The following is a 26,481-nucleotide window of genomic DNA, read 5'->3' on the forward strand; positions in this document are numbered from 1 at the left end:
AACTAAATGACAAAACGGTCTCTATTGCCTCTCATGTCATTCTTGTGATACTGATGGGTCAGTTGGCACCTTTCCACAATTTGTAGGTTTCCTCCAGTCTTGGCTGTGGGTCTAGGGTGAGTGCACCATCTTCTAAGGGCCAGGGCAGTTTTGGCCCCTCCCTCCCAAGTATTTTTTGAAGGAGCTGAGCCCCCTCAATATTCAGGGGGCATTTGGCTCTGCCGGCTCTGCCCCCTAGCTTCAGATGTGCGATGTCATGACGTTGCCCCCTCAATCCCTTTAAGAAGATGGCGCCCCTGGTCTAGGGGCAACTTCATACACGTGGAGGGGGTTGAGCAGAGGGTTTCTACAGTTTAGAGCATTGGAGCAGCAGCGTTAGTAAGCCACTTCTCGTTTATTTATTTTTTTACTTTGTTTAAATGGTAATTTTTTGGTACTATTCCATTTCTCCTGCTTTAAGCACAGCTGAAGGACTTCAAGCATTGCTTTAGACAATGAGATTGGACTCTTGGCTGACCATCAAGCTTGTGGCTCCAGCACAGATTTCTCCTAGGGAAGCAGCCCTGGTGCAGAAGCTACCCCAAATCAAGGATTTTTGATGTCAATCAGTAAAAGAGAAGTAGCATCATTTTAAACCAGCCCACGTGTTTTGGTCGGGTAAACTGGGTGAATGCAAGTGTGAGGAGGGAGCATCGCTCAGTACTTATATATCTCGTTCATCCCTTTTCTGCTCAATAGACCAAGCACTGGTTAAGCCGATGAAGCCGAACAGCTTTCGTCTCTTGCTGAGGAAGGCCACAGCTTTGCTCATTAAGAGGTTCCATCACACACGCCGCAATGTGAAAGGCTTTATTGCTCAGGTCGTCCTTCCTGTGCTCTTTGTGACTGCTGCCATGGGCCTCGGCACCTTGAGAAGTAAGGTGGCTGAATATCCAGCGCTCCACCTCTCCCCATCCTTGTATGGTTCCTCCAAGCAGACAGACTTCTTTGGGTGAATATCCCTTTTTATGTTATTAAAGCTAGCATTATGGACCAGGTATAATGGCCAAGATCTGCCATATGGTTAAGTGACTTAGTCTGGGGGCAAAAAATAGTATCATAATGAGGTATGCTAGGAATATAGTTGGTGGTTTCTTGTTGCTGAGCAACAACGTGCAGAGCTCAGTGGAGTGGGAGGCCAGCCAACCAGAAGTCTCTGAGGTGTACTTGCCTGGAGAGTCAGCATCTGAAGTCAGGTCCAGTCCTAGGGTCGGGCGAACAGCAATCCACACGTTCAGATGGTCCAGGGGTCAGGGAATATGATGATCATGGGGGTCAAAGGTCAAGATGAGAAGGCAGCAGCATGGAACTAAAAGCGTTGTTACCAGCACCTGACTGCTGCTGGAAGCTCGGCTTAAGAAGGCTGAAGCCAGCCGGTTCTCATCAGCGCCTTCTCCTCTGCGTCCTTGAAGGCTGATCAGCTGCCGATGGAGCCATTCTGCCTTCTGCCTCTTCAGGCAAAACTGACTCCTGGCTCATGACAGTTGGAAGAGGGGGTTGACAAAAGGAAGACGTTTTATTAAATTCTGTAATCCAGTGTTTTCTAGAGTTGGGAAAGCCTCTGGGAGCCTCAGCTTACCAAGTGATGGCCTAAGAGGCTGGGTCAGCAAAGTGCAGTAGCACAGGTTTTGTGTGTGTGTCAGGGTCCTCCAACAACACAGCAGAACTCTGCAGGCCCAGTAGTCCACTTCCTCTTACACCTGTTGGTAAGGAACATGAGCTCCCTATGGTTGCCACAGCCAGGTGTTGCCTCTCAGCTCATGAATTGTCAGAGGCAGCTTTAAAGGCAAAAGAGGCTCTAGGTTGCCAGTCTGACAACCTGTACACACACACACACACACACACACACACACACACACACACACACACACACACTTCAGCAATATGATTAGGTCTACTAAGAAATTATCTCTGAATGTTTTTTACCTATCGAAGAGATTACCCAGAAATCTCTTGACTGACAAATTCCACAGATTTGAAGCCTTGAAACATTAAAAGTTTAATTCAGTAGTGCACAAATGCGGAGCATCACAATTATTTCTAAACCTTTTCATATCAGCAGCTCTTTAGTAAACTTTCAATTGCTACTTTATATTCTTCTGGATTTCAAAAGTTTTGGCACAAGGCCGGCAGATAGGAAAACTGCTATCACTGTGCATACACCTTCCTGCCCCCCCCCACCTCAAAATGAATTTCTATATCAACACATTCCTTGTGCTGAACTGCTTCTTCAGTTCAAGATGAATTGAATTCTAAGCAGCAGTTTGTGGATTCACCTTCAGGGACTATTTACAGGGAAACACTTCAGAAGAATGACTCCAGTGTACTATAGAGAAACTTTTTGGAGTGCTCTCTCATGTCAGAAAATGTCCCCTCCTGAAAAAGACACATGAGAACTGGGAAATTTGCTTCTGAGATAAAAGTTCTTGGTTCTCATTTGAAATGGGACTTTTGAGTGATACAGTAAAATTTCTTTAGGGTAGATAATTGAAGAATTGCTCACAAACTGGTTATAGGGTCACAGCCTAAAATTTTATATGACAAACCGTTAGTTTTATATGTGTAACTTTGAACCTAGCAAACGAATGATCCTGTTTTGTGCCAAAACTTCATATCTATTCCATGATTTATGCAGTGGGATATAAAATAGTGTTTGACTTTGACTATGCTTATGTTATTCAGCTTATATGCTATACAGCTATTCTGACTCTAATGAAAGTTCAGTTAACAATTTTTGTACTTTTTAAAAACCCTAGAAATTATAATGAAACGACTGATGCTCTGGTTGCTTCAATGCTTTCTTTTCCTGGAGCAGATAGCACATGCGTGAACAAAAGTATTTTGTAAGTAGCTGTTTTCTTCTTTTAAATTCCTAATCAGGGAAGGGAAGTGGCCAGAAATTAAGAGTCATCAGGCATTAAGGGAACCCTTTCACCATCTGCCAAGCTATGATGTTCTTAGAAACAGGTCTCCAGCAACCGTCAGATTGTTAAAGAATGTAGTTTTAAAAATGTTTTGCATTTACTAAGGCTGATATTTTAAAGCATACTTACTTGAAAGGTTCTGTTGGTATCCATTCTGCGTTCAGTGCCTGGATGCAAGACAAATGACTTCAACTAAAATTTAAACCTTCCTCACAATGCTATTCATATTCACCCAGAAGTAAGCCCACATAATTCAATAAATTTTATGCAACCCAAGACTTTTTGCATTTAATGTGACTCAGTCTGAAGAAAATAGGCATAGATTACAGCCACGGATTTCCTGTCCAAGGGGGCTCACTAACACGTAAAAGTGTATGGGGTTGTAGCCTTAGCTGCCCAAGCAATATTCGTACATTGATGGTGTGAGCCAAGGTGGGTAGGAGATTCTGTATCACACCTATTGATGCACATGTCTCATCTGGGCTGACTGAGCTGTGTGTGGGAAAGCATGATGGGCTTTCATCTTGGGCCTTGACAGTAGCTTCTGGTTATCCCTGAACCGACTTAGCACGATTCTCAAGTTCAATTTTTATTACAGCAAAAGCCAGCAATACAGAATATCATAATTCCAAACAAAAGAAAATCAGCAATAACATCACCAGAAATAGAACAATTACACAAAAGGAATTTGCAATGTGTCATTCAATAGAAGGGATTGACTTTCTTAATAGCTAAAGTGCAGAATTTGGCCACGTCATATGACACTGGGCTTGTGGAATCTTCCAGAAGGAACTTTCATAAGATTTCGGAGGGAAATTCCAAATAATATTGTAAGGGTGTAAATTTTGATAAAAAGGGTAAAATAAGTCAAGCTCGTTCTTCACTATAAAATTCACAAAATAAAAGAATGTGAGTCACAGATTCTACCTTGTTAAACATGCAAGGGCAAAGGCGCTCATGAATTGGTACCCACATAAATTTGCCGTACAGCACTGCTGAGGGCATTGCCTCAAAGCGGGCTCTAGAGAAGGCCCATCTATAAGCTTCGTTAGTGATGTTAGATAAGTAAGGGGCAGCTGTAAAATTAGGCCACGATTTTAGACATCTATAATTCTCCGGGAGTAAGGCATCTTCTTGTTGTAATTCAACATCGTAAACTCTCTGAGTAATAATTATTTTTGCCTTGTTCAGAGTTCCATTAAAAAGATCTTCAGGATTTACGCCAATTTGTTTGATCTTGTTAGTTATTTGCATAAGCCAGGGTGGATAGGGAACTTCGGCCAGGAAATGAGGTAACATTCCCTTTGGATTGTAATGGATTTTCAACCAGAGGGATATTGCTTGTTCCCAGACTTTTAATTCCACTCTGGGAAGTCCTGCCTCTTGCCTTAACACTGCATTAGGTGTGCTCTTTGGGGTACCGAATACTGATCTTAAAAATTTTGATTGTACTGTTTCAAGGGTCTTAAGATTGGCAGAAGGTCCGATTTGAGAGCCATACAGGAGCTGGGCTAAAGATTTTGCCTTTTAGGGTAATAGGAAGGAAGCACGATTCTGTTGCTTAGGGAAGTATTTGTGCAGAGTGCAGACTGCACATTATTAAGCAAGTATCGCAGGATTATCCAATTAATGCTTTACCCATGCAATGCCTCAGGGCTTGTGCTCCCTTCTGCATTCAAGAAAATGTTGTTATTTTAATGTTAATTTCTAAAGTTTCTTGCTAAGGAATTTAAAGCAAGTCTCATTAGACCTTTGCAATCAATATCACAATTCAATGGCTGAAAAGAGATTGACAGAGCAATAGGCAGAACCATTAAGAACTAGACAGGCTGCGTGAACTTCGCTCCCCTTGAAGCGAGTGGGATTTGTTGGGGGCTCTCAGGAGAATCAATAAATAAAGGCGATCTCTGGCCAAGTGCCCTGCATTAAATAGGAATCTGCCACCTTCTTACCATGTGTCATCTGCACACCTGCCAACAGGAAATGTCAGTGTTAAATCTGCTTATTTTCAGAGCATGTTTCAAGGAAGGCGAGCCTGGCGAGTGGGTGTTCAGTGGGAACCAGAGTGCTCAGTATTCTGCCTGCAACTGCACAGACAACAGACAGGTAACGTTAAATTAAAACTCAATGAGAGGAGATAAATATGAAATAAACATCAGGGACTTGTGGGACTTGTTCAGCAGCAAACGGCTGGCTCCAAGGGTTGCATATTTGAACATTGGCTACATACGTTGGATAAATTGGTGACAGGAGTTACTGTCCACTGTCTGTCACTACCTGGAATTGAAAATAAGGCTGTGCTTTCAGTCTTTTTTAGTCGGGAACCAATTATGGTATGAACAGATATGCTTCTTTTTTATTATATTCTTTCAACTTTCGTCAACCTGGGAGCTTCCAAATATTTTGAACTTTAGCTCCCATCAGTCCCAGGCAGCAGAGTTGTAGCCCAAAACATCTGGAGGGCACCAAGTTGGGGAAGGCTGCAGACTCCAAGGAGGCTTGGTGTGTTGAATGCTGGACAAACACAGAGCTGGTTCACCCACAAACAAGCTAAAACAGAGTTCATGGATTGAAATTGCTTCATAGTCCAATCCTATGCACATGCTACCTACCTGTATCCATTAAATTCAGTTGAACTTATTTAAAAATAATGCTGTGTGGGTTTAGAGCCTTTGGTTGTAATTCTATGCACAGTTAGGCTGCCTAAATGTAGGCACAGCATCACAGCCCGATCCCACTGGTCTCAGTGGGAATTGCTCCATAACAGAATGGACTGTGATCTTAATCTCATTGGAAGCCCTTTTGTAAATAAGGGAATTGCATTTGCCAGTGGAAGATATTAAAGCTGAGTGTTGGACTCTAGTGCTTTCAAGGCTGGTCTTCAACCAAAAGAGGAAAGATATAATTTGACTTCCAAGGGCTTCTCCTAGGCCTAACACTGCACTTGGCAGTATATAGTGATCTTAGGTGGGAATTCATCTCACCTGTCCTCTCTCTCCAATGTTTTGGCTATCCCTGGGTATGCTTAAATCCTATTGTGTGCAGAATTTTGTGTGTGCAATCATTGTGCACATTTTCGGGAAGGCTGATAAGGGTGGGGCATGGAATTGCCATAGTCCTGACAAAAAAAAGGAGAAAAGAATCCTGTCTCAGAAGCTGCTACTTGCATTTCAAAGGAAGCTCCCGTTGGCAAAAATGCATTTTTGTTGACAGCATGCAGACCTCTCCCAAGACATTCTGCTGCCTGAGGCAAAATACAAGACGCACACCCCCCCCACCGCGCCGTACATGTCATGCCATATTCAGAAGCTAAGTGGGCCTGCAGGTGAACTTTAGTACGGCGGTGGTGACTTGAACAGTGTCCTCCACCCCTCGGAGTGCAGCTGGTTAGCTTAGGAGGTGTACAGGAGGTCATGTGACACACACTGCTCCACCCTAATGGAACCATGACAGGGAATGGATAATGCAAACTTCCCTGCCCCTCACTCACCCCACCTCACCCCGGACCAGATTTCTACTTCCCTTAATAACAGAAAGTTTGACTGAGAACTTGGAGTCTCAGTTAACATATCTGCTACAAGACAGCAACTCTAGCAGAACAGACACTGCTAGTAGCAAGATATTTGGTTATAGTTCTCTCATACAAAAGGAAAAATGGTTAAATTCATGATTACTGAAAATCTGTTCTATTCCCCGATTTATAGTGGAAATTTGTCGAAACAAATGTACTGTTCCATCTATTTTAGCCAAGGAATTCTTGCAAATTATATCTGTTTATATGTATTGAATTTTTTTTACGTTTTTTTTTAACTTTATTTACTCTTGCTTTATTTTATCCTGTCTTGCCCAGTGTTTTTGTACATTGTGTTGCATAAGATTATATTGTGGGCCTTTGGCCGTAATAAAGATTTCATGATCACCCCACCTCATTGTTGGGGGGGGGCTTCTCATGTATTCCCTTGGCTGCCACATACATAACAAAAATCTGGGCATTCATTGCACTTACACAATTAATGACACTTCCAGTCTGGTCTGCACTGTGCATGTGTGTCACTGAGTGAAGGGAAGAGAGTAAAGGAGGAATGAATTATGTGCTCCAAATAGACCGTACTTCCTATGATTGAGAGGGTGCCATATAAACCAAGAATATCCTTCTGTGTTGTCCTTAAGCCTGGGGTTAACAGGGGCTGTAGCAGCAATGCCATGGTGTGCATATAGTAGTGTTGGGGGATGAGTGTTCAGACTCCTGGGCTCTCACTTGTGGGGTGCCTCAGGGCTCCATCCTCTCCCCCTTGCTTTTCAACATCTATATGAAGCCTCTGGGAGAGATCATCAGGTGATTTGTATGCAAGTATACGGATGATACCCAATTCTACCTCTCTTTAAAATCGGAACCAGCGAAGGCAGTGAATGTCCTGTGTGAGTGCCTGGAAATAGTTGGAGGATGGATGGTGGCTAACAGATTGAAGTTGAATCCTGACAAGACAGAAGTACTGTTTTGGGGGGAGGGGCAGGTGTGGAGGACTCCCTGGTCCTGAATGGGGTAACTTTAAAACAAGAAACATATTTGAAGCTAAATTTTATGATGTGTACTATGTATGACAAGTTATATGGGAACAATAAAGTGAGTTGTACATAATATTTATTTGCCAAGACTATATGATTTTTAGCTAAAAGAGTTAAAAATTTCTTTTTGGTTCCTAGAAATGTCCGAAAGTTAACTTTTCTCCACCTCACAAGAGAACTTTCTTCTCCCGGACAATTTACAACCTTACTGGCCATGATGTAGAGACATACCTTCTAGTGACTGCCAAAGACTTTGTGCAGAAGAGGTACATTGCTTATTCTATTAAACCCTCTTTATTTTTTCACCATTTGATTCTTTTAGTAAACCCTTTTTATTATGCTGTCTCCAGTTGTCAGGTCATTGGAGTTAATTTACAAGTGTGCTGTGTATTTAATTTTGATTAAAAGGGTTGAGGCATCTGCATTGTGCTCCCAGTAGATAGGGGAGGTGTGGGCAATGTGTTTTTGACTACAACTTCCATCAACCTCAGCCAACATAACCAATGTCAAGAGATTATGACGATGACAGCTGAAGTCACCAACATTAGGGAAACTGCTGTGTGGAGTTTATCTCTATAGTGCCCTGTTCTCCTGACTCTACATCCCCGAGAAAAACCAGGTCACATTTCTTAAAGTTCTGGCAAGCCAGAATGTATGAATGACATGATGCCAGACATGGTTGAAGGGGATCAGGCTTGCTCTAGAATATTTTAGGAATCTAAACATTTCTATTTTGAAAAGGAGAAAATTGTACAACTACCCTTTTTTTAAAAAAAAAAAGCAGGAAAATGCATAAATAATTTTTATTTTATTCATTAATTTATTATAACATTTGCAGATACTGGGTTTTGTAAATGTAGAATTGTAAATATTGTGGCTCTGCTTTCACTGTAGGAGATGGTTAAAATCCTGCAAATCTAAAAATAAAAGAAAATCACTAAAAACCATTTGAAATTGTTATTCTTCATTAAGATTTTAATGTGCTGGCTTGGCATTGCCTTAATGTAAGTACTTGTGCAACCATTGCTGTACATGGTATGATTGGGCTGCTGAGCCTCAGAGTTTCACCCACCTTTAAGGAATGAGGCAATCATGTAACTTATGACTGTACTGTGTATTTTCTGAGGCATATTTATTTCCCCCCTCTAGGTATGGTGGTTGGAGTTTTGGACTGCCTTTGACTAATGACCTGAAGTTTGATATAACTCCAGTGCCTGCTAACAGGACAATAACTAAGGTAAACTGCAGTTGTGAAAATATGGAATGAAAATCTAGAAAAGCAGTTTCTTGGTTGGAACATTGGATTATATTCAACTAAGTGATGGTCAGGGTAAATTCTTTGAAATTATTGGACCTGTGCCTGTACATGCACACCTGCTCATGGGTTACATGCTAGGGTTGCCATATTTTGAAGAGCAAAAAAGAGGACGCATTTGCCAACCTCTACCTTTAGCTATGGATCACTAGGATGACTCTACCCTGGAAAAAGAGGACATTTCCTGGAAAAAGAGGACCTATGGCAACCCTATTGTTGCATTGACACATTTGCTTGAGCAAGTGGATACCAGGTTGAGTGGGCCATGTTGCTGGAAAAGAGAGTGTGCCATGCCTTGAGGAGTAAGGTTGTTGTTGTTTAGTCGTTTAGTCGTGTCCGACTCTTCGTGACCCCATGGACCAGAGCACGCCAGGCACTCCTGTCTTCCACTGCCTCCCGCAGTTTGGTCAAACTCATGTTCGTAGCTTCGAGAACACTGTCCAACCATCTCATCCTCTGTCGTCCCCTTCTCCTAGTGCCCTCAAGGAGTAAGGTAGCCCTCAGCTACTCTCAGGTGTAGCATGGGATTCTGACCCATTCCCAACATTGAAGTAGCTGCCAGTCCAATTGACTTCTGTTTACAAAATGTGAAGGGAGGTGCCATATTCCCTTCACTTCTAGTTAGCAAAATGTCTTGGGTTGGCCCTGTGATAGGTAACCAGCACTTAAATAAAAATAACTAGGGGCTTGTAATAAACCAACGAAATAGGGACTGCTTTCTTTCTGGTGTGGTGAGGAAACAGGTATCAGTTTAAATACTAAAGTATTTCAGAAACTCCCCAGAATTGCATGTAATCAAGAAATCTGTTTTGAAACTGGTGATTTTACCTGGCACATCAAATTGCAACTAAGCTAATTTCTTTTTGTCTGTTTTCATTCAGCTGTCTTTTTTCTCCAGCCACTCTCGCGCTTCTTTACTAGATTAACAAGATGGTTTGTGGTGCAGGGAGGGAAAGAATGAAAACCGTGTGACAAAAACTGCACTTTACATTGTATGAAGCAGACTAGGCTCCCCTTTGCCTGTTCTACACTTGGAACAGGCTCTTGTATTGGTCATTTTTTCCTTGTATCAATAACATTTTTATTATAACAAATAAAAATCATTGCGTAAAGGGATACATAGCTGCAGCCTGTAGCAAAAGAAGCATAGGAGGGGTGAAGCCTGTCAAGATACTTGAAATTTATTTTAAGGCAGAAGTGTAGCCACCATGTTCTGAAAATAGTTCCATAAAAAAGACGTTTCATATTTATTGTCTTTTTGTGCTCTTGAGTGAATCTTTGAAAGCGCCTCTCCAGACCCCCATCTTATAGCAGTCCTGGATTATGGCTCTTCCTGACTGATTCTAGATCATTTGACATCTTCAGGACTTGAGACCTGGGTTTCCTGAGGCAGGAAGCTGAAAAGTCTGAGATCACAGTCCAGTGGGCTTATAGCTATTTCTGCCCCTTGTTAGCACCATATATTGAAAGAGGGAATGTGACTGGAATAAGTATCAGGACTCTGCTAAATTGGGGGTCCTTTTCAGTCTAATCCCATGAATGTTACTCAGTCGGAACTGAGTCGCACTGACGTCAGTGGCATTCATTCCCAAGAAAGCGTTGTGAAATTACAGGCCCAGGTACATTTATAGCTCATTTTCTCCTCCAAGGAACTCAGAGCACCAATATTAATTTTATTTTTACAGAAAGCCTAAGAGAAAGTTTAGACTGAGTGCCTTGCTCAAGACCACCTAGTGGGCCTCCTAGCTGAGTGGGGTGCCCTGTTGTTGTTCAGTTACTGGATGGAATAGGAAAATATCTAGGCTGCTTTCTGTACTAACACGGTAAAAAAAAAAAAACCCCACAGTTCAGAACATCACTCAAGGTCAATGTTTGAGGCACTTCTGAGTAGCAACTGCGAAGATAATACAGGAAAGTGCAGAAAGGCAGTACATGGAAGAGATTACAGTTCATGAATTGTGTTCAGGGGCACAGCCTGTGAGGGAAATACCATAAATCCCTCAACAACAAAAGACACACACAAAGAGAGAGACAGAGACAGACAGACAGACAGACAGACACAGTGACGGAGCTTCATGCTCCAGCACCGGGGGTGGCAGACAGCAGGCAGGGGCGGGGCTGGTGTGCGTCCTGGGAGCATGGTGCGCTACCCAAAGGGCCGTGGCGCGCATCCTGTGGGTGTGGTGCGCCGCCTGCAGGGGCATGGCACCCCACCCAGCGTGAGCAGGGGGGGAGCCACGATGGCACCCCACCGGGATCGCGCTGCCGGGGGCGTGCGCTCCCCCGCACTCCTCTTCCTCCGCCACTGCACGCACGCACGCGCACGCGCACACACACCCACACACACAGAGAGAGAGACCTGAGAAGCTTGTTTGGTGGCATCCTGGCACTGATATATGTGTTACTGGAAACTACCATTCACAAGTGCACCTTGTTTGGTGGCATTGGGCAGGGAGTAGAAAACACACAGGCCATATGCATGGTGGGTGAAGAACCTTATCTTATTAAAAGCAAAAATAAAAATAAAAAATTATTCTTCCCTGTTGCTTTTGTCTCTCAAATTTAAATATAGGTCTGGTATAATCCTGAAGGTTATCACAGCCTCCCCGCCTACCTTAACAGCTTGAATAACTTCATTCTCCGTGCTAACTTGCCAAAAGAAAACTCTTCTGAATATGGTAGGTGCTCAACAGGCCTTGGCAGGTTGAGAGGCTTTCTTTTCTGCCTATTGCCTAATGAATTGTGACATTGTAAAGCATAACACTTTTATTCATGCCCATTAAGAATGATTGGCGTAAAACAGCAAAATGGCTTGTCCAATTTTTAGGCTTTTCAGGGCATCAGTTACACTTCTTTCCTTTATGATCTTAATATGTGCTGCTGGAGACAAAACTAATTAGTAAACATTGTCTTAAGACTCACATCCCTAGATCAAGCAGGAATTGTTTTCAGTCTTTTCATTTAAACTCATTCAAGCACTTGGAACTGGTAAGTATGCTGTGAACTTGTAACTTTAGATAGGTCAGGCTTATTGAAACCTAGATGGAGACAGAATTGATGGTATTTTCTCCATGGCACCTTTCAAGCAGCCAAAGTCGTTTGTTGCTTTGACAAATAAATGACAGCTTAAGAACCATTGAAATAGCCAGATGAAAGTTCACTGTCATTTCAGCAATTTGAAATAGGTGGCAATCCTGCTTTTGAGCTCTGACTTAAGCTTCATGTATTTAAAAAAACCACATAAAAAGAGCTTTTTACACTGACACTAAGCAAATCATTATGGCTTTCAACTTATGTATATTGTGCTTCTTTGCCTTCCAAGCCTAAAAAAATATGTATTGAAATGGAAATTTTGACTTCTAGCCTAAGCTGCAGTAAAAGGAAAATGGCTTTATAGTGAAGGAGCATTAACAGCTTAGTCAAACTGTATCTTCTTTATTTTTGATTGCAGGTGGGGGGATTGCTTTCTAGTTATTTGTGCATCTTGTTCTGAACTAGAAATTGCTTTCATTCCTTGATTGGGGCATGAAACACTGCACTTAAGGGGAAATTTTGGGGTTGGTGGGTTTTTTTTGTTTTTGCAATGAACTGCAAGAAATATCCTGCTATTCCATATTGGCAACCTATTTTAAAAAGCCTACCCCAACTGCAGAAAACAAAACAGGTTTCCCCCTCTAAAAGAACAAATGTCAGCCAGGACCCCAATAAGAATGGATGGCACATAAGCACTTGGCACTGCAGTGATTTCAAAATATGTTAAGAGATCAACCCCCCCTTGCCCCCCACCTGCATGCCTCATTTCAGCTCTTGTATAAATGTATAAATGTTAAGGAAAGAAATTTACATTTTATGTTTTAAAAAATACTTAGAATTTGAAAATGCTATTATTACATTTATATCTCACCTTCCTTTCAAGAAGTTTAGGGCTATGTACAACGTTCTCTTCCCCAGTCCAATTCTTTCCTCACAGCTATTCTTAGATGTACTTGACTGTTTGAAGGTCACCCAAGGAACTTCATACCTAAATAGGGATTTCATTTAAGTCTCCCCATTCCTTGTGTGAAACTCTTAACTACTGCACCATACTTCCCATTTAAAGGTTGTTGTTTTTTTAAAAAAATGTAATTACATAAAATAATACAATTAGCCCATAGAATCATAAAATTGTAGAGTGGGAAGAGACCCTGAAAGTCTCTATCCAACCCCAGCAATGTAGGAATCTCAGCTAAAGCATCCATGACAGATGGCCACCCAAGCTCTGCTTAAAAACCTCCAAGGAATGAGAGTCCACTACCTCTTGTGGGAGTCTGTTCCAATGTCAAATAGCTCTTTGTGGCGAGATACACCGGTAAAGGGCCCCGGACGTTTAATGGTCTTTTGACCCAGTACCTCCCTCGCCTATTTTCTTCCCTTGCTGCCACCAACCAGTAAGTCTGTGTAGTGGCACACCAATAATGGATTCCAGTCAGATGAAAAGTGAACCAAACAAATAAGTTTATTTTAGGTGATGATCTTACAAGCATATAAATTCTTATTGGTTTCTCAAGTACTTTTCTTTAAACTTAACCTTTAGTATTAGTTCTCCCCTTTTCCTCCCTGACTGAAGTTCCCTTCTTATTACTCTTTCAGATTCTGCACCACAGCTCACCTCACTAGCTTCTCTAACCCTCTCTCTATCTCAAAATCCTCTCCCCCTCTCTCATCAACTCCCATCAGCTCTCCTCCCTCTTATCTCCTTATATACCCTTGCTTCTGCCTGGAGAGCTCCCATTGGCCATTTACCTCCCTTGTAATTTAACTCTTGCTAGACCCCTAGAGGTGAAATGCCACACTCTTCCTGACAGAAAGTTCTTCCTGATGTTTAGTTGGAATTTCAAACCCATGCAAAATCTAAGAGTTGAAGGTGGCAGTCTCTCCCTTTATCATGCTTGATCACTCTGGATATTTTTGATTTTATGGATTTTTGCAAAATGCAGCTGATGGTTTTCTTCCACTCTGGTATCTTTCATCTGGTCAGTTTAATTCTTACAAGTAGTAAAGGATCTTCTTTTTCTGAGTGGAGTAGAATCATAGAATCACAGAGTTGGAAGAGACCACAAGGGCCATCCAGTCCAACCCCCTGCCAAGCAGGAAACACCATCAAAGCATTCTTGACATACCGTGTTTCTCCTAAAATAAGACGTCCCTCTAAAATAAGCCATGGCATGATCTTTTGAAGGCCAAAAAATGTAAGACATCCCCCCAAAATAAGACGTGTTGGGGGAGCCAGCGGGACGACCCAGAGCGAGCCGGCAAACGCAGCAGCGCGCGCTGCGCCGAGCCCCAGCACAGCGACGCGCGGAGCTCCGGCTGAACGGGCCCCAGGACCCAGCAGCGGGCGGCGCGCGAAGCCGCAGGACCCGGCAGGAGCCGGCAGCAGCCCCAGCCGCGCCGTGCTGCACTGCGTGAAGCCCAGGGACCCAGCAGCGGGTCCTGGGGCTTCGCGCGGCACGGCTGAGGCTGCTGGCTCCTGCCGGGTCCTGCGGCTTCGCGCGCCGCCCGCTGCCGGGTCCTGCGGCTTCACGCGCCACCCGCTGCCGGGTCCCTGGGCTTCATGCGGTATGGCGCGGCGTGCGAAGCCGCAGGACTCGGCAGGAGCTGGCAGCAGTCCCAGCCGCGCCGCGTGAAGCCCAGGGACCCGGCAGCGGGCTCAGCAGGCGGCGCACGAAGCCGCAGCACCCGGCAGGAGCCGGCAGCAGCCCCAGCCACGCCGCGCTGCACGAAGCCCCAGGACCAGGCAGCGGGCGGCGCGCGAAGCCACAGGAGCCGGCAGCAGCCGGCAGCAGCCGGCAGCAGCCTCAGCCGCGCCGCACTGCGCTGCGTGAAGCCCCAAGACCCAGCAGCGGGTGGCGCGCGATGCTTCAGGACCCGGCAGGAGCCGGCAGCAGCCACAGCCGTGCCGCATGAAGCCCTGGGACCCAGCAGCAGGCTCAGCGGGCGGTGCAAGAAAGCCCCGTACCATACGTAACAATAAGACATCCCCCGAAAATAAGCCGCGATGTATTTTTTTAAAAGAAAAATAAATATAAGACGTGTCTTATTTTAGGAGAAACACGGTATGCCTGTCAAGCCTCTGCTTAAAGACCTCCAAAGAAGGAGACTCCACCATCATGCATAATGATGGCACCTTCACCTGGTGCAAAAACAGCTGGATCACCCATGCCACCTATTCTGAACACATGCCATAATTACATGTTTTCCCTAGTCCATCCTAGACCACACCTGGCTGGCTCCTGTTATATTCTCTGGCTCCTGCACCTATCCCCATCTTGCACCCATTCATTGTCTCCAAATGCTCCACTATTCCAGTCCATTGAGTTCTAGCTCCAAGTGCCCTCACCGTCCTAACTTCTATTCCTACCACCACTTTGATCCCTATAGATCTAAGAATGGAGTGCTTTAAAAAAAAGAGACACAGCTAAGGTTGTTCTTGTGGCTTTCTCTCCAAGAACCAGTCTTCAGATGCCTCAAATAAACCTTGGTTATTATCCTTGTAGGGACCATAGCTGCCAAGTTCTCCCTTTTTTAAGGGAAATTCCCTTATGCTGAATAGGCTTCCTCGCGAGAAATGGGAAAACTTGGCAGCTATGGTAGGGACGCAGGTGGCGCTGTGGGTTAAACCACAGAGCCTAGGGCTTGCTGATCAGAAGGTCGGCAGTTCGAATCCCTGCGAGGGGTGAGCTCCCGTTTCTTGGTCCCAGCTCCTGCCAACCTAGCAGTTCGAAAGCACCTCAAAGTGCAAGTAGATAAATAGGTACCACTCCAAGCGGGAAAGTAAACGGTGTTTCCGTGTGCTGCTCTGGTTCGCCAGAAGCGGCTTTGTCATGCTGGTCACATGACCTGGAAGCTGTACGCCGGCTCCCTCGGCCAATAATGCGAGATGAGCGCCGCAACCCCAGAGTCGGTCACGACTGGACCTAATGGTCAGGGGTCCCTTTACCTTTACCTTTATTATCCTTGTATTCTGCTTTTCATTTAGAAAGAGTGATTAATATGCGACTTCCAGGGGACTTCCTTCTAATCACTAATAAAAGCTAGAGCTCCCCAGAATAAAACAGCACATGACATTGGAAACCCATTGCTAAAATTGGTTGTGCAGTGCATCCAAATTCTTGTAAATTCGGTTGAAAGTACAGGATGGGGAGGAGGAGTAGGGAAGGGGAGCTGAATCCTGCACTCAGTCAGCTCCTTTTGCTCTGTAGCTGCTGCATCCTAGCTGCATTCCCACCCACCCCTGATCAAAGCAGGGCTCCAAAACCAGAAGCTATCCCTGCCATGAAAGAAAGAGCTGTACTGGGCAGTAGTGTCAGGGTGAAAAGCGTGGCTGGAAGGAGACTTCAGTTCCCTCCTCCTGCCCACTTGAGCTTTATTTTCAATTGCATCTCCTGCTTTATAGAGGTTTAGTAGAACTCAAGTTAGGTCTGTCATCATAACACCTGCTTTGACCCTTAACTTCACTGGTGATATAGGCTTGCCAGATCATTCCTTGGATAAATGATGGTAACAAATACTATTAAAAATACCTAATGGTTATACCTAATGGCTTGCCCAAGATGAAATACCATGGCATTCAGAACATAAATAGACTGCTGTTGACCTTCCTGCTCCTCAGCTAGTACTTGTGTTCAATGGTCAGTCGAAGAAAAACCTAATTATTGTTTTTTTGTGTAGGCATCTCAGTCGTTGCTCATCCTTATCCTGGTGGAGAGAGTCAAGAACAAGCCATGTAAGAAGTTGATTTTATTATTTATTTCTATGGAATTTAAACTGTAAGTCAAGAGTAGTGAACCAAGTGTGCCCCCGCAAACGAAAATGCAGTGGCTAAGCATAAGCAAATCCCCGAGATTTAAGAACTTGCAGGACATCCTAGGTCAGTCTGACCAGAACTAAGCAGAGCTGACATAAAAGCACAATGGGATAGTTTAAAATTTGTGAAGACAGGCGGTGGCAATTGCTTGGGAGCAATTTCCCCATAAGACAGACTTGAGTCTAGTAGTCAAGCTACTACTCCTGAGTCCAATATTTTCCACTGTCTTGGTTCCGGAACATTTTTGCTGAGAAATTCTACTAACAAAAGTTTTGCACCTTGTTCTGAATCTATATGGGACATTTACTTTGACATTTAGCAACCTAATTGACCACAAAAAGTGTGTGCATGCATGCACATGCAGCCGAGGGGGTAGGGCTGCTGTGAAGGGTGGAGGAAAAGCCATGGGAGGGGCTGCTTAACCCTTTCCCCTCCCTGCTGCTTCTCTTCTAAAAAATCACAGTGGCGTGGGGGGGGCTGGCAATTTTGAGCAAACTAATTGCAGGAAAGGAAAAGGTTCCTTTCCACTTCCTTCCCCCAACCCCATTTCCTCGTTTTATTTTTTGTGGCCTGCTTTTTCATTTGAAAAAGTGGGCAGAAAAATCATAGAACTGGCCTTCTCTCATAGTTTGCCTTTGAACCCCACTGGAGTTTATTTACAACAGCGGGCAGAATTCTCTAGGCCCGAGAGTCTAGGGCTCAATAGCAGCCTTGCATCATCATCATCATCATCATCATCATCATCATCATCATCATTTATTAGATTTGTATACTGTCCTTCATCTGTAGACTTCAGGCTGGTTCACAGCATGAAAACATAAAGAAATAAAGTTCCTAGTTCATGTGTCAGTGCATTACACTATAGCATAAGAAGCTACTTTAAGGGGAAATCAGCAAAAACAGCACTGCCGACATTGGCTGCCATACATCCGGATTTTCCTGGACATCTTCCCAATTTCTGCCTGGACACTGTTGGACACAGCTGGATTCCAGATATGTTCAGGAAATCCCAGACTTAGATCTTACTGAGATGGTAAATTTCTTTCTGAGATTCACTGCTCAGACTGCAGGTGGAAGTTGACATGACTGGTTGTTCGCTGATGCAAAATAAATAATAAACCCCTGTGCATAGGAAACTAGGGTGTTAGGCAGCAAACTAGGCCAGTAGACCAGGGTGCCCAAACTACGGCCCGGGGGCCGGATGCGGCCCAATTGGCCTGCCAATCCGGCCCCCGCCGCCCCCCCGCCGCCCCCCCGCCACCCGCTCTTATGGCGCGCAGCACGGCAGCGCTCTTCCGGGTTAGGAAAAAAGCACCGAAAATCCTTTGTGCGCATGCGTATGGGCCTCTCCCAACCCAGAAGAGGTCATTTCTGGTGCACTTCCGGGTCGGGGGAGGCCCATACGCATGCGCACAATGGATTTTCGGCGCTTTTTCCACCCTGGCATGCGCACAGGTGCGCACTCCCCGGCCCGCACAGGCGCGCGCTCCCCCGTCCTCTGGCCCGCCGCGCAATCGGCGCAGTGGGAACCGGCCCAAACGCCGGTAAGTCTGGGGACCCCTGCAGTAGACCTCTCTTTGATAACTAAGTTTTCTATAGAGAGGTTTTTTTTTAAAAAAATGCAGGAGGTGATTTCCCTCACCTGGATTCTGAAGTGGTATAGAACAGAATACTGTAGAGCAGGCATCCCCAAACTTCGGCCCTCCAGATGTTTTGGACTACAATTCCCATCTTCCCCGAGCACTGGCCCTGTTAGCTAGGGATCATGGGAGTTGTAGGCCAAAACATCTGGAGGGCCGCAGTTTGGGGATGCCTGCTGTAGAGGCTTAGCACACCTGTGAGAGCTAGGCCATAGAAATGTGGAGGAAGTGCTTTGATTTTACGTATTTTTGTGTTTTTATACTGTAAACTGCCTTGTGATTCTCAGATGAATGGCAGTATATAAATTAATTAAATGAATGAATGAGTCCAATGGCATTGGCAGGTCCAGAATTGAATCTTGAGCTGACTAGAACTGAAACCTCCCATGTCTTTTCTGCTACACTTACTATTGGCGGCAATCATAGCTGCCAAGTACCCCGTTTTCCTCGGAAAACCCCCGTTTTTACTTACCTTTTCCCGGTGGTCCCCCGTAGCACTTCGTCTCCCATTTCCCTCTGTTATTTTCTCCTGCCGGTGGCCATTTTTTTTCTTTCCGATTTGCCCTTCTATGGGCACCAAAAATGGCCGCCGCCGGCTTCAAAAGTCGCATCTACGCATGTCCGGAAGTGCATAGACGCGACTTCCGGTGTCAGCGGCGGCCATTTTTGGTGCCCCTAGATGGGCGGAGCGACACCGGAAGTTGCGTCGACGCACTTCCTGACATGCGTACAAGCGACTTTCGAAGCCGGCGGCGGCCATTTTTGGTGCCCATAGAAGGGCAAAGCGACACCGGAAGTTATGTCGACGCAGCTTCCGGTGTCACAAGGCTGCCGGTCCCGGATTCTGCAGTCCGGGACTTGGAAGGTAAGGCGGCAATTCATAAGGCTTCTGTGTGTCACATCAGTGGGTCCTGGGTACCCAATCCTAATACCTGATAGAAAACGATCCCTGGATAAAATCACCCATGGAAACCTCGTGAAGCTCTGAAACAAAAGAGATGCACATGCAAGGCCAGCGTCAGCACCTGGTTCCTTGGGCAGCTCCTAGAGCTCTAGGGCCCCCTTAAGGGTAGGAGCAGGGTGGACTGCTGAGCGGCACCAGGCAACTGGACCCAGCCACCCTTTTAATTACCCACAGTGCCCCAGAGGGGTGATAGGTTAGAGGCAATGTGGGGAATTAAAGGGGTGGCTGGTTAAAGCTCTGGCACCAGCAAGGATGACGGGAAGAAGAGGGGTTCGTGAAAATACACTTTGCCCAGAGCAGGGCACTGATCAAATCTAGAGCTGGATCTGTCTGCATACTTATTTGGAACATACTTTTGTTTACCTCCCCCCCACTCAGGCTTAGTAGTTTACTGGATATCATCGTCTCCATGTCCGTCCTGATTGGCTACTCCATCACGACAGCCAGCTTTGTGCTTTATGTGGTCAAGGAACATCAAACCAAGGCAAAACAGCTGCAGCATATCTCAGGCATGGGCGTGACAAGCTACTGGGTGACTAACTTCATTTATGACCTTGTAAGTATCTTACCTGTTACAAACCAGTTTGCAGAATGGCGTACAATGAAGAGCAGCGTGGAGATCGCAAAGTGCAGCATTGAGATTTGCCTTGAACTCTGACACAGAACACCTGAAAGGAGCTATTAAGTCAATATTAAGCTCCTTTCAGGCATTCTGTGTCAAAGTTAAATCAACACCTGGGGCTGGAGCAAGGAGAGAATACCAAAGATGAGCATGCTGGTTGTATCCCATCACCCTTAAGTTTTGCAGCCAGCCATCTGCTCTACTTGTACAGGTTCCCCATGTGGTTAGAACGCGGACTTTCCAGGTTTCTGAATCACACAGGCAGCCTCCATAAGTAGAGCAGACGCTCTGCTACAAAAGTTATCCCTTCAACTTGTGCAAGAACAGGAATGAGAGGTGGGCTCAGTGTGCTTGTCCTTTTTCTCCTTCTGTGTATGTGGAACAGTTGTATAGCTGCAATGATTGTGGTGATTCTCACCCACATAGGAGCAAACAAACTTTGTGTGAGGACATTTAAAAAATATTTAGAACTAGAGTTATTACAGTATGTATATGCTAAGAACATGGCCTCTCCCCCTCCTTTCATTTCCTTGGCTGTAGGATATGCATAAAGCTCAGCACATTTATAAAAAGATCAGTGCGCTATTAAGGTCAAGACTTCATTTTATTTTTAACTTGTAGGCATAAAAATTGCTTTAGGTTAAACTGCAAAGAGGCAAAGGCAAGAAGGCAGGTCTAAAAGTCACCCAGTGGTATGTATTTGGTTATGGCTGCTCATGTAAGACTGTTGCCTGTGACCTTCTAAACTCTGTCACAGCTAGACAGAAAATTTGCTCAAAAATACTCTGAACCATATTTTTCCAAGAAACATTTTTTTATTAATATTATTAAATTATTTTGAAACAAATATGTTGGAAGCTTTCCCTCTTTTCTGGGCTTGGTTACTTTTTTCAGAGTTGTTCAACCTCAAAATATAAAAATTTGTATTAAAAATTAGAAACATTTCATGGATTCACAAAACTGCATTGCATTGGCTTCTCAGGAAAATTTTTTTTTTTGGATTGCAGCAGAATGAAAATATAACCGGAATAGAATCAATTGGATTGACTTCTGAGTAGACATTTGTTGTATTATGCTGTAGAACAGGCATCCCCAAACTGCGGCCCTCCAGATGTTTTGGCCTACAACTCCCATGATCTCTAGCTAACAGGACCAGTGGTCGGGGAAGATGGGAATTGTAGTCCAAAACATCTGGAGGGCCGATGTTTGGGGATGCTTGCTGTAGAATGTTATAAATGTTACAAAAGTAAGAGGTTGAATTATTACAATTAACTGGAGGGGTAGTTACCCCAGAGCATAATACAGCTTGGTTCAGTAAAATGATAGAAAGTGGTCCAAGATAACAAAACAAGTAGGCTAGCTTGATGAATTATTCAATTCCCCTTCCCATTAATTAGGATGTGTCAAATCATTATCTAGTCACAGTTATTTTTTGACAACCTCTCTATATATACATCTCAGTGGCATGCTCAAAATTCATTACACTGGTTCCTCAGTCAGGCTGAGGCTTCACACACACACACAACATTCAAAGTACATGACTCACCCCTTCCCCCAAAAAACTTAGGAACTTTAATTTGTCAAAGGTGCTGAGAATTGTAGCTCCTTGAGGGGTAAACCACAATTCTCAGGATTCTTGGGGGAAGAATTATAAATGTGATTTAAACAGAAGCTACTTCTAATAGTGTGTGCTTGTGTTCAAGAGCTTCATGACCACCCAGAAATCCGTAGTCTCTCAGCCTGCAGGGACAAAAGTACCTGCACTAATGCAATGGGAGAGGAGAAAAGGGGGGTATGAGAGCATTTATGTGGGCTACACTCTTGTTCTCTCTTTTCAACACTTAGCCACCTCTTGCCAAATGATTCATTAGATCTGGGTTGTTTTCTCCAGTGGGTTGTCCAAAGTCACCTCCAACTGGCCTGTGCACCTGCAAGAATCATACAAGTCACTCAAAGTTGGTTAGATCTGAAGAACTTGCCAAACATACTCTTCTGGCTCTAACCTTCATGCAATAGGCCTGCCTCTATCATGCTCCATATGCTTGCTGTGAAATGGCATATTTATAAATCATCCAGTCGAAAACGTCACAGTGATCTAACTGGAATCAATATTCACCAGACTGAAACTAATGCAGGGATACTCTGCAACCTGATACTTCTTGGTGAATTCCTACTGGCAAACAGTTCTCATTTCAAATTAAGGGGAGAGACTGGAAAGTCTTGAAGCTGCTGCTAATTAGAATTTGGGTTGGACTCAAGTGATTACACTTTCCCCTAACAAGAAGCTATCAGCAGTATTAAAAAATAACAACAACACCTTGAGGTCAATCCAGTGAGCTTCCTGCTCAGTGAGGATTTGAACCCTCCTCCCTGGTCCTAGTGGAAAGAAGCACAGGATGTGTAGGTCTTGCAGAGAGATGAAAACAATTTGAAAGAGAGAGTTGCTGTTCATGATGTATTTTGCTTAGCCCACTTTTGTTCTGGTTAACAGAGTTTGCAGAGTTTGCAGAAACCATAGGTAACAATGCCTCTCTCAAACTATTTTCAAGTCTCTTAAAGACTACCGTATGTCTCTAGCAAAAAACTACTCATGCTGCATATATATATATATATATATATATATATATATATATATATATCCTTTGTTGAAATAAAAAAGCCTAACCAGAAACAAAATCTTAGCCCTTTGTGGAGTGGTGATTTCAATCCATGTCAGTGACTCTGCTCAAACAAAGGGGAGGGGTAAGTATTCCAGAGGAAGAAAAGATGTGATTATATGTATATCTGTCCTAAGGATGCTTCATATTTTTCATGCAATAGAAGCTAATTCAGTTCCATGTGTATTTTGCAGGTTTACTTTCTGATACCTGTTACACTCTCGGTGGGAGTAATTTCAGCTTTTCGGATCCCAGCTTTCTTCAATGACAGTAACCTGTTGGCTGTATTCCTACTTCTTCTCCTTTTTGGGTAAGGATTTGGTTCAGTTTAACCTAACCTGAATTTAACGCCCCATTCTGGCTCCAATCATGAGCAGAGGCCTCTAGCTCCTGCCACCCCACCTGTTCTGCGAATGGAAGGCTTGCCATCAGCTGAGCTATACCCGCTGGAAACAATCAGAGCAAGAATGGAGATTTACAACAGTGCACCATTAAAACTTTCCACTTGGTGCTTTTAAAAAAAACATATTTAAGAACCCCCTTTTTGATTTTGGGATATTATGATTCTGTGCTGCCTTGCTGGCCCATTTGGATATAAAGTCAGGTATAACTGAATAAAGTACAAACTATGACTGGTCAGGCTAAACTCAGTTAGCAGCTTGATTAATTTAGTAATCACTCTAACCAAGGTCATCCTAGAAACAACAGGATCCTTTCCTCATCTTTTTGCTCTTGATGGCTATTTCAAGGAAGCTGATCACCAACACCAGTTTTGCTGTTCTTTTTGGCTTTGCCAAAAAAAGATGAATACAGCCTTCGTGTTTTCTTTACCAGAGACAATAATCAGCTCACAGGCTGATTATGACTGGACTAGTAGTGCTGCTTTTGTTGTTCTCTTGCCTTCTTTTTTTTTATTCTTGTTGTTGATGCTCTGCAGATATGCAACATTCCCATGGATGTACTTGCTGGCTGGAATGTTCAAGGAAACAGGAATGGCCTTTATAGTTTATGTCTGCATCAACTTGTTCTTTGGCATCAATACAATCATGACTCATTCGATTATGTTTCTACTTTCCCAAGAAAAGGCCACTGATCAGGTATGAGCCTTGCAAACACATCTTTAACTCCCATGTATTGAATTTGTAATGCAGTGCAAAATTCATTCTATTTCATGGGGGGCGGGGGGGGGGGACAATGCTCTTACTTCAAGGAAGTTTTGACTTGATAGTACCACATATCTTGGAGGCTGGTTAAATAGAGATGTAATATCATTGCTTAAATTGAGTAAATCAGCCTGTACCTAAAACTTCTAAATACAGTCATACCTCGACATCCAAACGACTCGACTTCCAAAGGTTTCGACTTCTGAAGTTGACAACCCCAGAAGTCTTTTCACTGTGTGCGCCCTGTGTGCACATTCTGCGCCTGCGCAGAAGTGCGAAATCGTGCTTCGCGCATGCACAGAATGGGCACTTCGACAACCGAAGACTTCGACTTACGAAGACAGCCGTGGAACGGATAGTCTTCGTAAGTCGAGGTACCACTGTACAATCAGCCAACCTCTTGATATTGCCTTCTGTTTATGTAAGGATAACATTCCCTTTCAGATTACAATGAATACCAACCATAAAAATATCTCAGGGCAATAATTCTGTACTATGGATATATATCTCGGTGGTGGGGCTTCCTTCACGTATGTTTCTCCACTCTGGAGGTCTCAAGTGCCCAACTGCATCACCATTCTCAAGTCTCATTCGTGCAGCACAATGGATGGTGCCTGGGACCTTTAGAACAAAGGAAAATATTTTGAGGAAACAGAATGAATTCATACCTTCCCTCCAAAAACTAACCTTGTGGGCCAAACTTGATGCAGTGGGACCACCTCTGCATAAAGCAGGGGTGTGTGTGTGTCAAAGAGGAGCAGGGCTTCTCTTCCTCTGCCTTGGTTTCTCATGATATATAGCTTCAGGAACTTTTTTTCTGCAGCCATATTTTCCTTCCCTCGCTGGAAGTGGGCAGGGTAAGATGTGGGGTAGGCGGCTGTGGTTGTTTCCTGTATTTCTCACCTGCCCTTCACTGGGTGGGCTTTTTTATATGAATCTTTTGGTTGCTGCAAAAAATGTCTTGGCCCCATCTGGGAATTGCCTTCAATACCAACAGCTGCAGCAATGATAGTCACAGTGTTTGAAATTGTACACGTGGACAAATTGACATCAGTATGCTTCAGATGGTTTTCTGGGACAGTGTTTCTTTGGCTGTTTGTATAAAGGGGTGGCATCCAGTGGAATCAGCCACATTGCATCCACTGACACAATGCTGGCTAGTGCCTGATGCTTTTATTCGTAAAGACGCAGCCCTTCTTTCTAGTTACATTTTTTTTGCCCAAGCTACTGCACTGTATCTCTTTTTCTCTTTTATAAAAAAAAGAAAGCAACCACAAAAACACACATTGTGAAGAGGGATGATATGTGAATAAAAACTGTGACTGCCCTTGTCATATATTGTTTAGATCAGGCACGTCCAACAGGTAGATTGTGATCTACTGGTAGATCACTGGACGTCTGTGGAAGATCACTGGAAACTCAACAACTTTGACTCCCCTAAAAAAGCTCAACAAGTTTGACCTGAACCCCTAAAAATGGGCTTTCCTCCCTAAAAAAAGCTCAACAACCTGAACCCCCCCAAAATGGGTAGATCACTGCTTGTTTTTAACTCAGTGAGTAGATCGCAGTCTCTTGGGAGTTGGCCACCCCTGGTTTAGATAATGTCATTCCTGGGAGTTTACCTAACAGTTTTTGAACCCTAGCTATAGATATTTAGCAAATTAGGAAAAATGCTGTCTAATTTAAAAATGTAACGATGGGTAGACTAAATTCCTAAATCTAAACATAAAAGCAAAGTACTTCCACCGTAGTAAGAAAGTGTGGAAGCCAGCTCTCTCCTCTAAAAGATAAGCATTGTTTTATAATGGACCAGCTTGTCAGCTTTCATTATGGACATATGTCTTTCCTGAATATGCATCCAGCATTTTCCTTGAAGGCGTTTGATCAGGAAAGCACACACAAAGGATTTACAATATATTTGTGCCCAAAAGCAGACAAGGGTTGTTGATTGACATTGATATGTCCCTTGCGGGTGCCTGGCTAAGTCTCCCTATGGTAATTTATTGCATATCTGATGCCCAGCACAAGTGTCAACAGCATTTATCACTCCATGAGAAGAAGTACAGGGATCAGACACAGAGACCAACTTTTCAGTGCTTGTCAGATGGTATTTTCACACACACCCTTCTTGGAACAGCTGTGCATAGTTTGGGCCAGATTATAGCCTGAAACCATCTGCAGCACCAGTTTTTGTTGTCTGCTAGCTGACCTGAAACTAATGTCTTCGGTGTATCTATGAGTTAAAGACCAGCTGAAATAGAAGGTCATTTATGGGCTGTGGCAACAGTCGTACTAGCAATGTAGTACCAGAGGTGAGTGCTGGGCGAAGCGTTCCACTGTGCTGAATATGCTACAACCCAGATCTCTAGAAGTTAACCTGAATCACATTGGCCTGGACTACATATGTGTAAACAAGATGTGAAAATAAAGCATATATGATGGGGAAAGGCAAGCATATTGGAAAGTATGGCAGGAAAGGAGGAAATTACCTTTTCTTGAGATGGGAGCAGGTTAAGCCAGTAAGTCCCTTTTTCTCATATAGGTGAGAGGTAGGGGAAAACCTTCCCCATTCTGGTGAAACTGGCTGACTGGACCACCACCAAGAATAGCCTGTTGATGAAGAAGGGGCCACAATAAATTTCTGTGTGGTGCACACATACTTAGCAGCAGGATGCGTACAATACCTCTGCACCACCCCCACCAGGATGGACATTTTGCTATAAAACTCAATACATTATTCCTATT

At 44.0% G+C, this 26,481-nt stretch overlaps 1 protein-coding gene across 1 annotated transcript in view; it reads left to right on the forward strand.

Annotated features, from left to right (window-relative positions):
• ABCA12 (ATP binding cassette subfamily A member 12) overlaps window positions 1-26,481 on the forward strand; it is a 142,762-nt gene that overhangs the window by 90,355 nt on the left and 25,926 nt on the right. The window contains exons 35-44 of the mRNA XM_035138968.3: window positions 739-991; window positions 2,796-2,882; window positions 4,976-5,069; window positions 7,668-7,795; window positions 8,679-8,766; window positions 11,417-11,522; window positions 16,555-16,609; window positions 19,673-19,850; window positions 22,768-22,883; window positions 23,511-23,670. Of these exons, the coding sequence (XP_034994859.1) occupies window positions 739-991; window positions 2,796-2,882; window positions 4,976-5,069; window positions 7,668-7,795; window positions 8,679-8,766; window positions 11,417-11,522; window positions 16,555-16,609; window positions 19,673-19,850; window positions 22,768-22,883; window positions 23,511-23,670 (1,265 nt within the window). The remainder of the gene's footprint in view (window positions 1-738; window positions 992-2,795; window positions 2,883-4,975; window positions 5,070-7,667; window positions 7,796-8,678; window positions 8,767-11,416; window positions 11,523-16,554; window positions 16,610-19,672; window positions 19,851-22,767; window positions 22,884-23,510; window positions 23,671-26,481) is intronic.

This window comes from Zootoca vivipara, chromosome 1, assembly GCF_965207765.1.
Source record: "Zootoca vivipara chromosome 1, rZooViv2.hap1.1, whole genome shotgun sequence".
NCBI classification, from domain to species: Eukaryota; Metazoa; Chordata; class Lepidosauria; order Squamata; family Lacertidae; genus Zootoca; species Zootoca vivipara.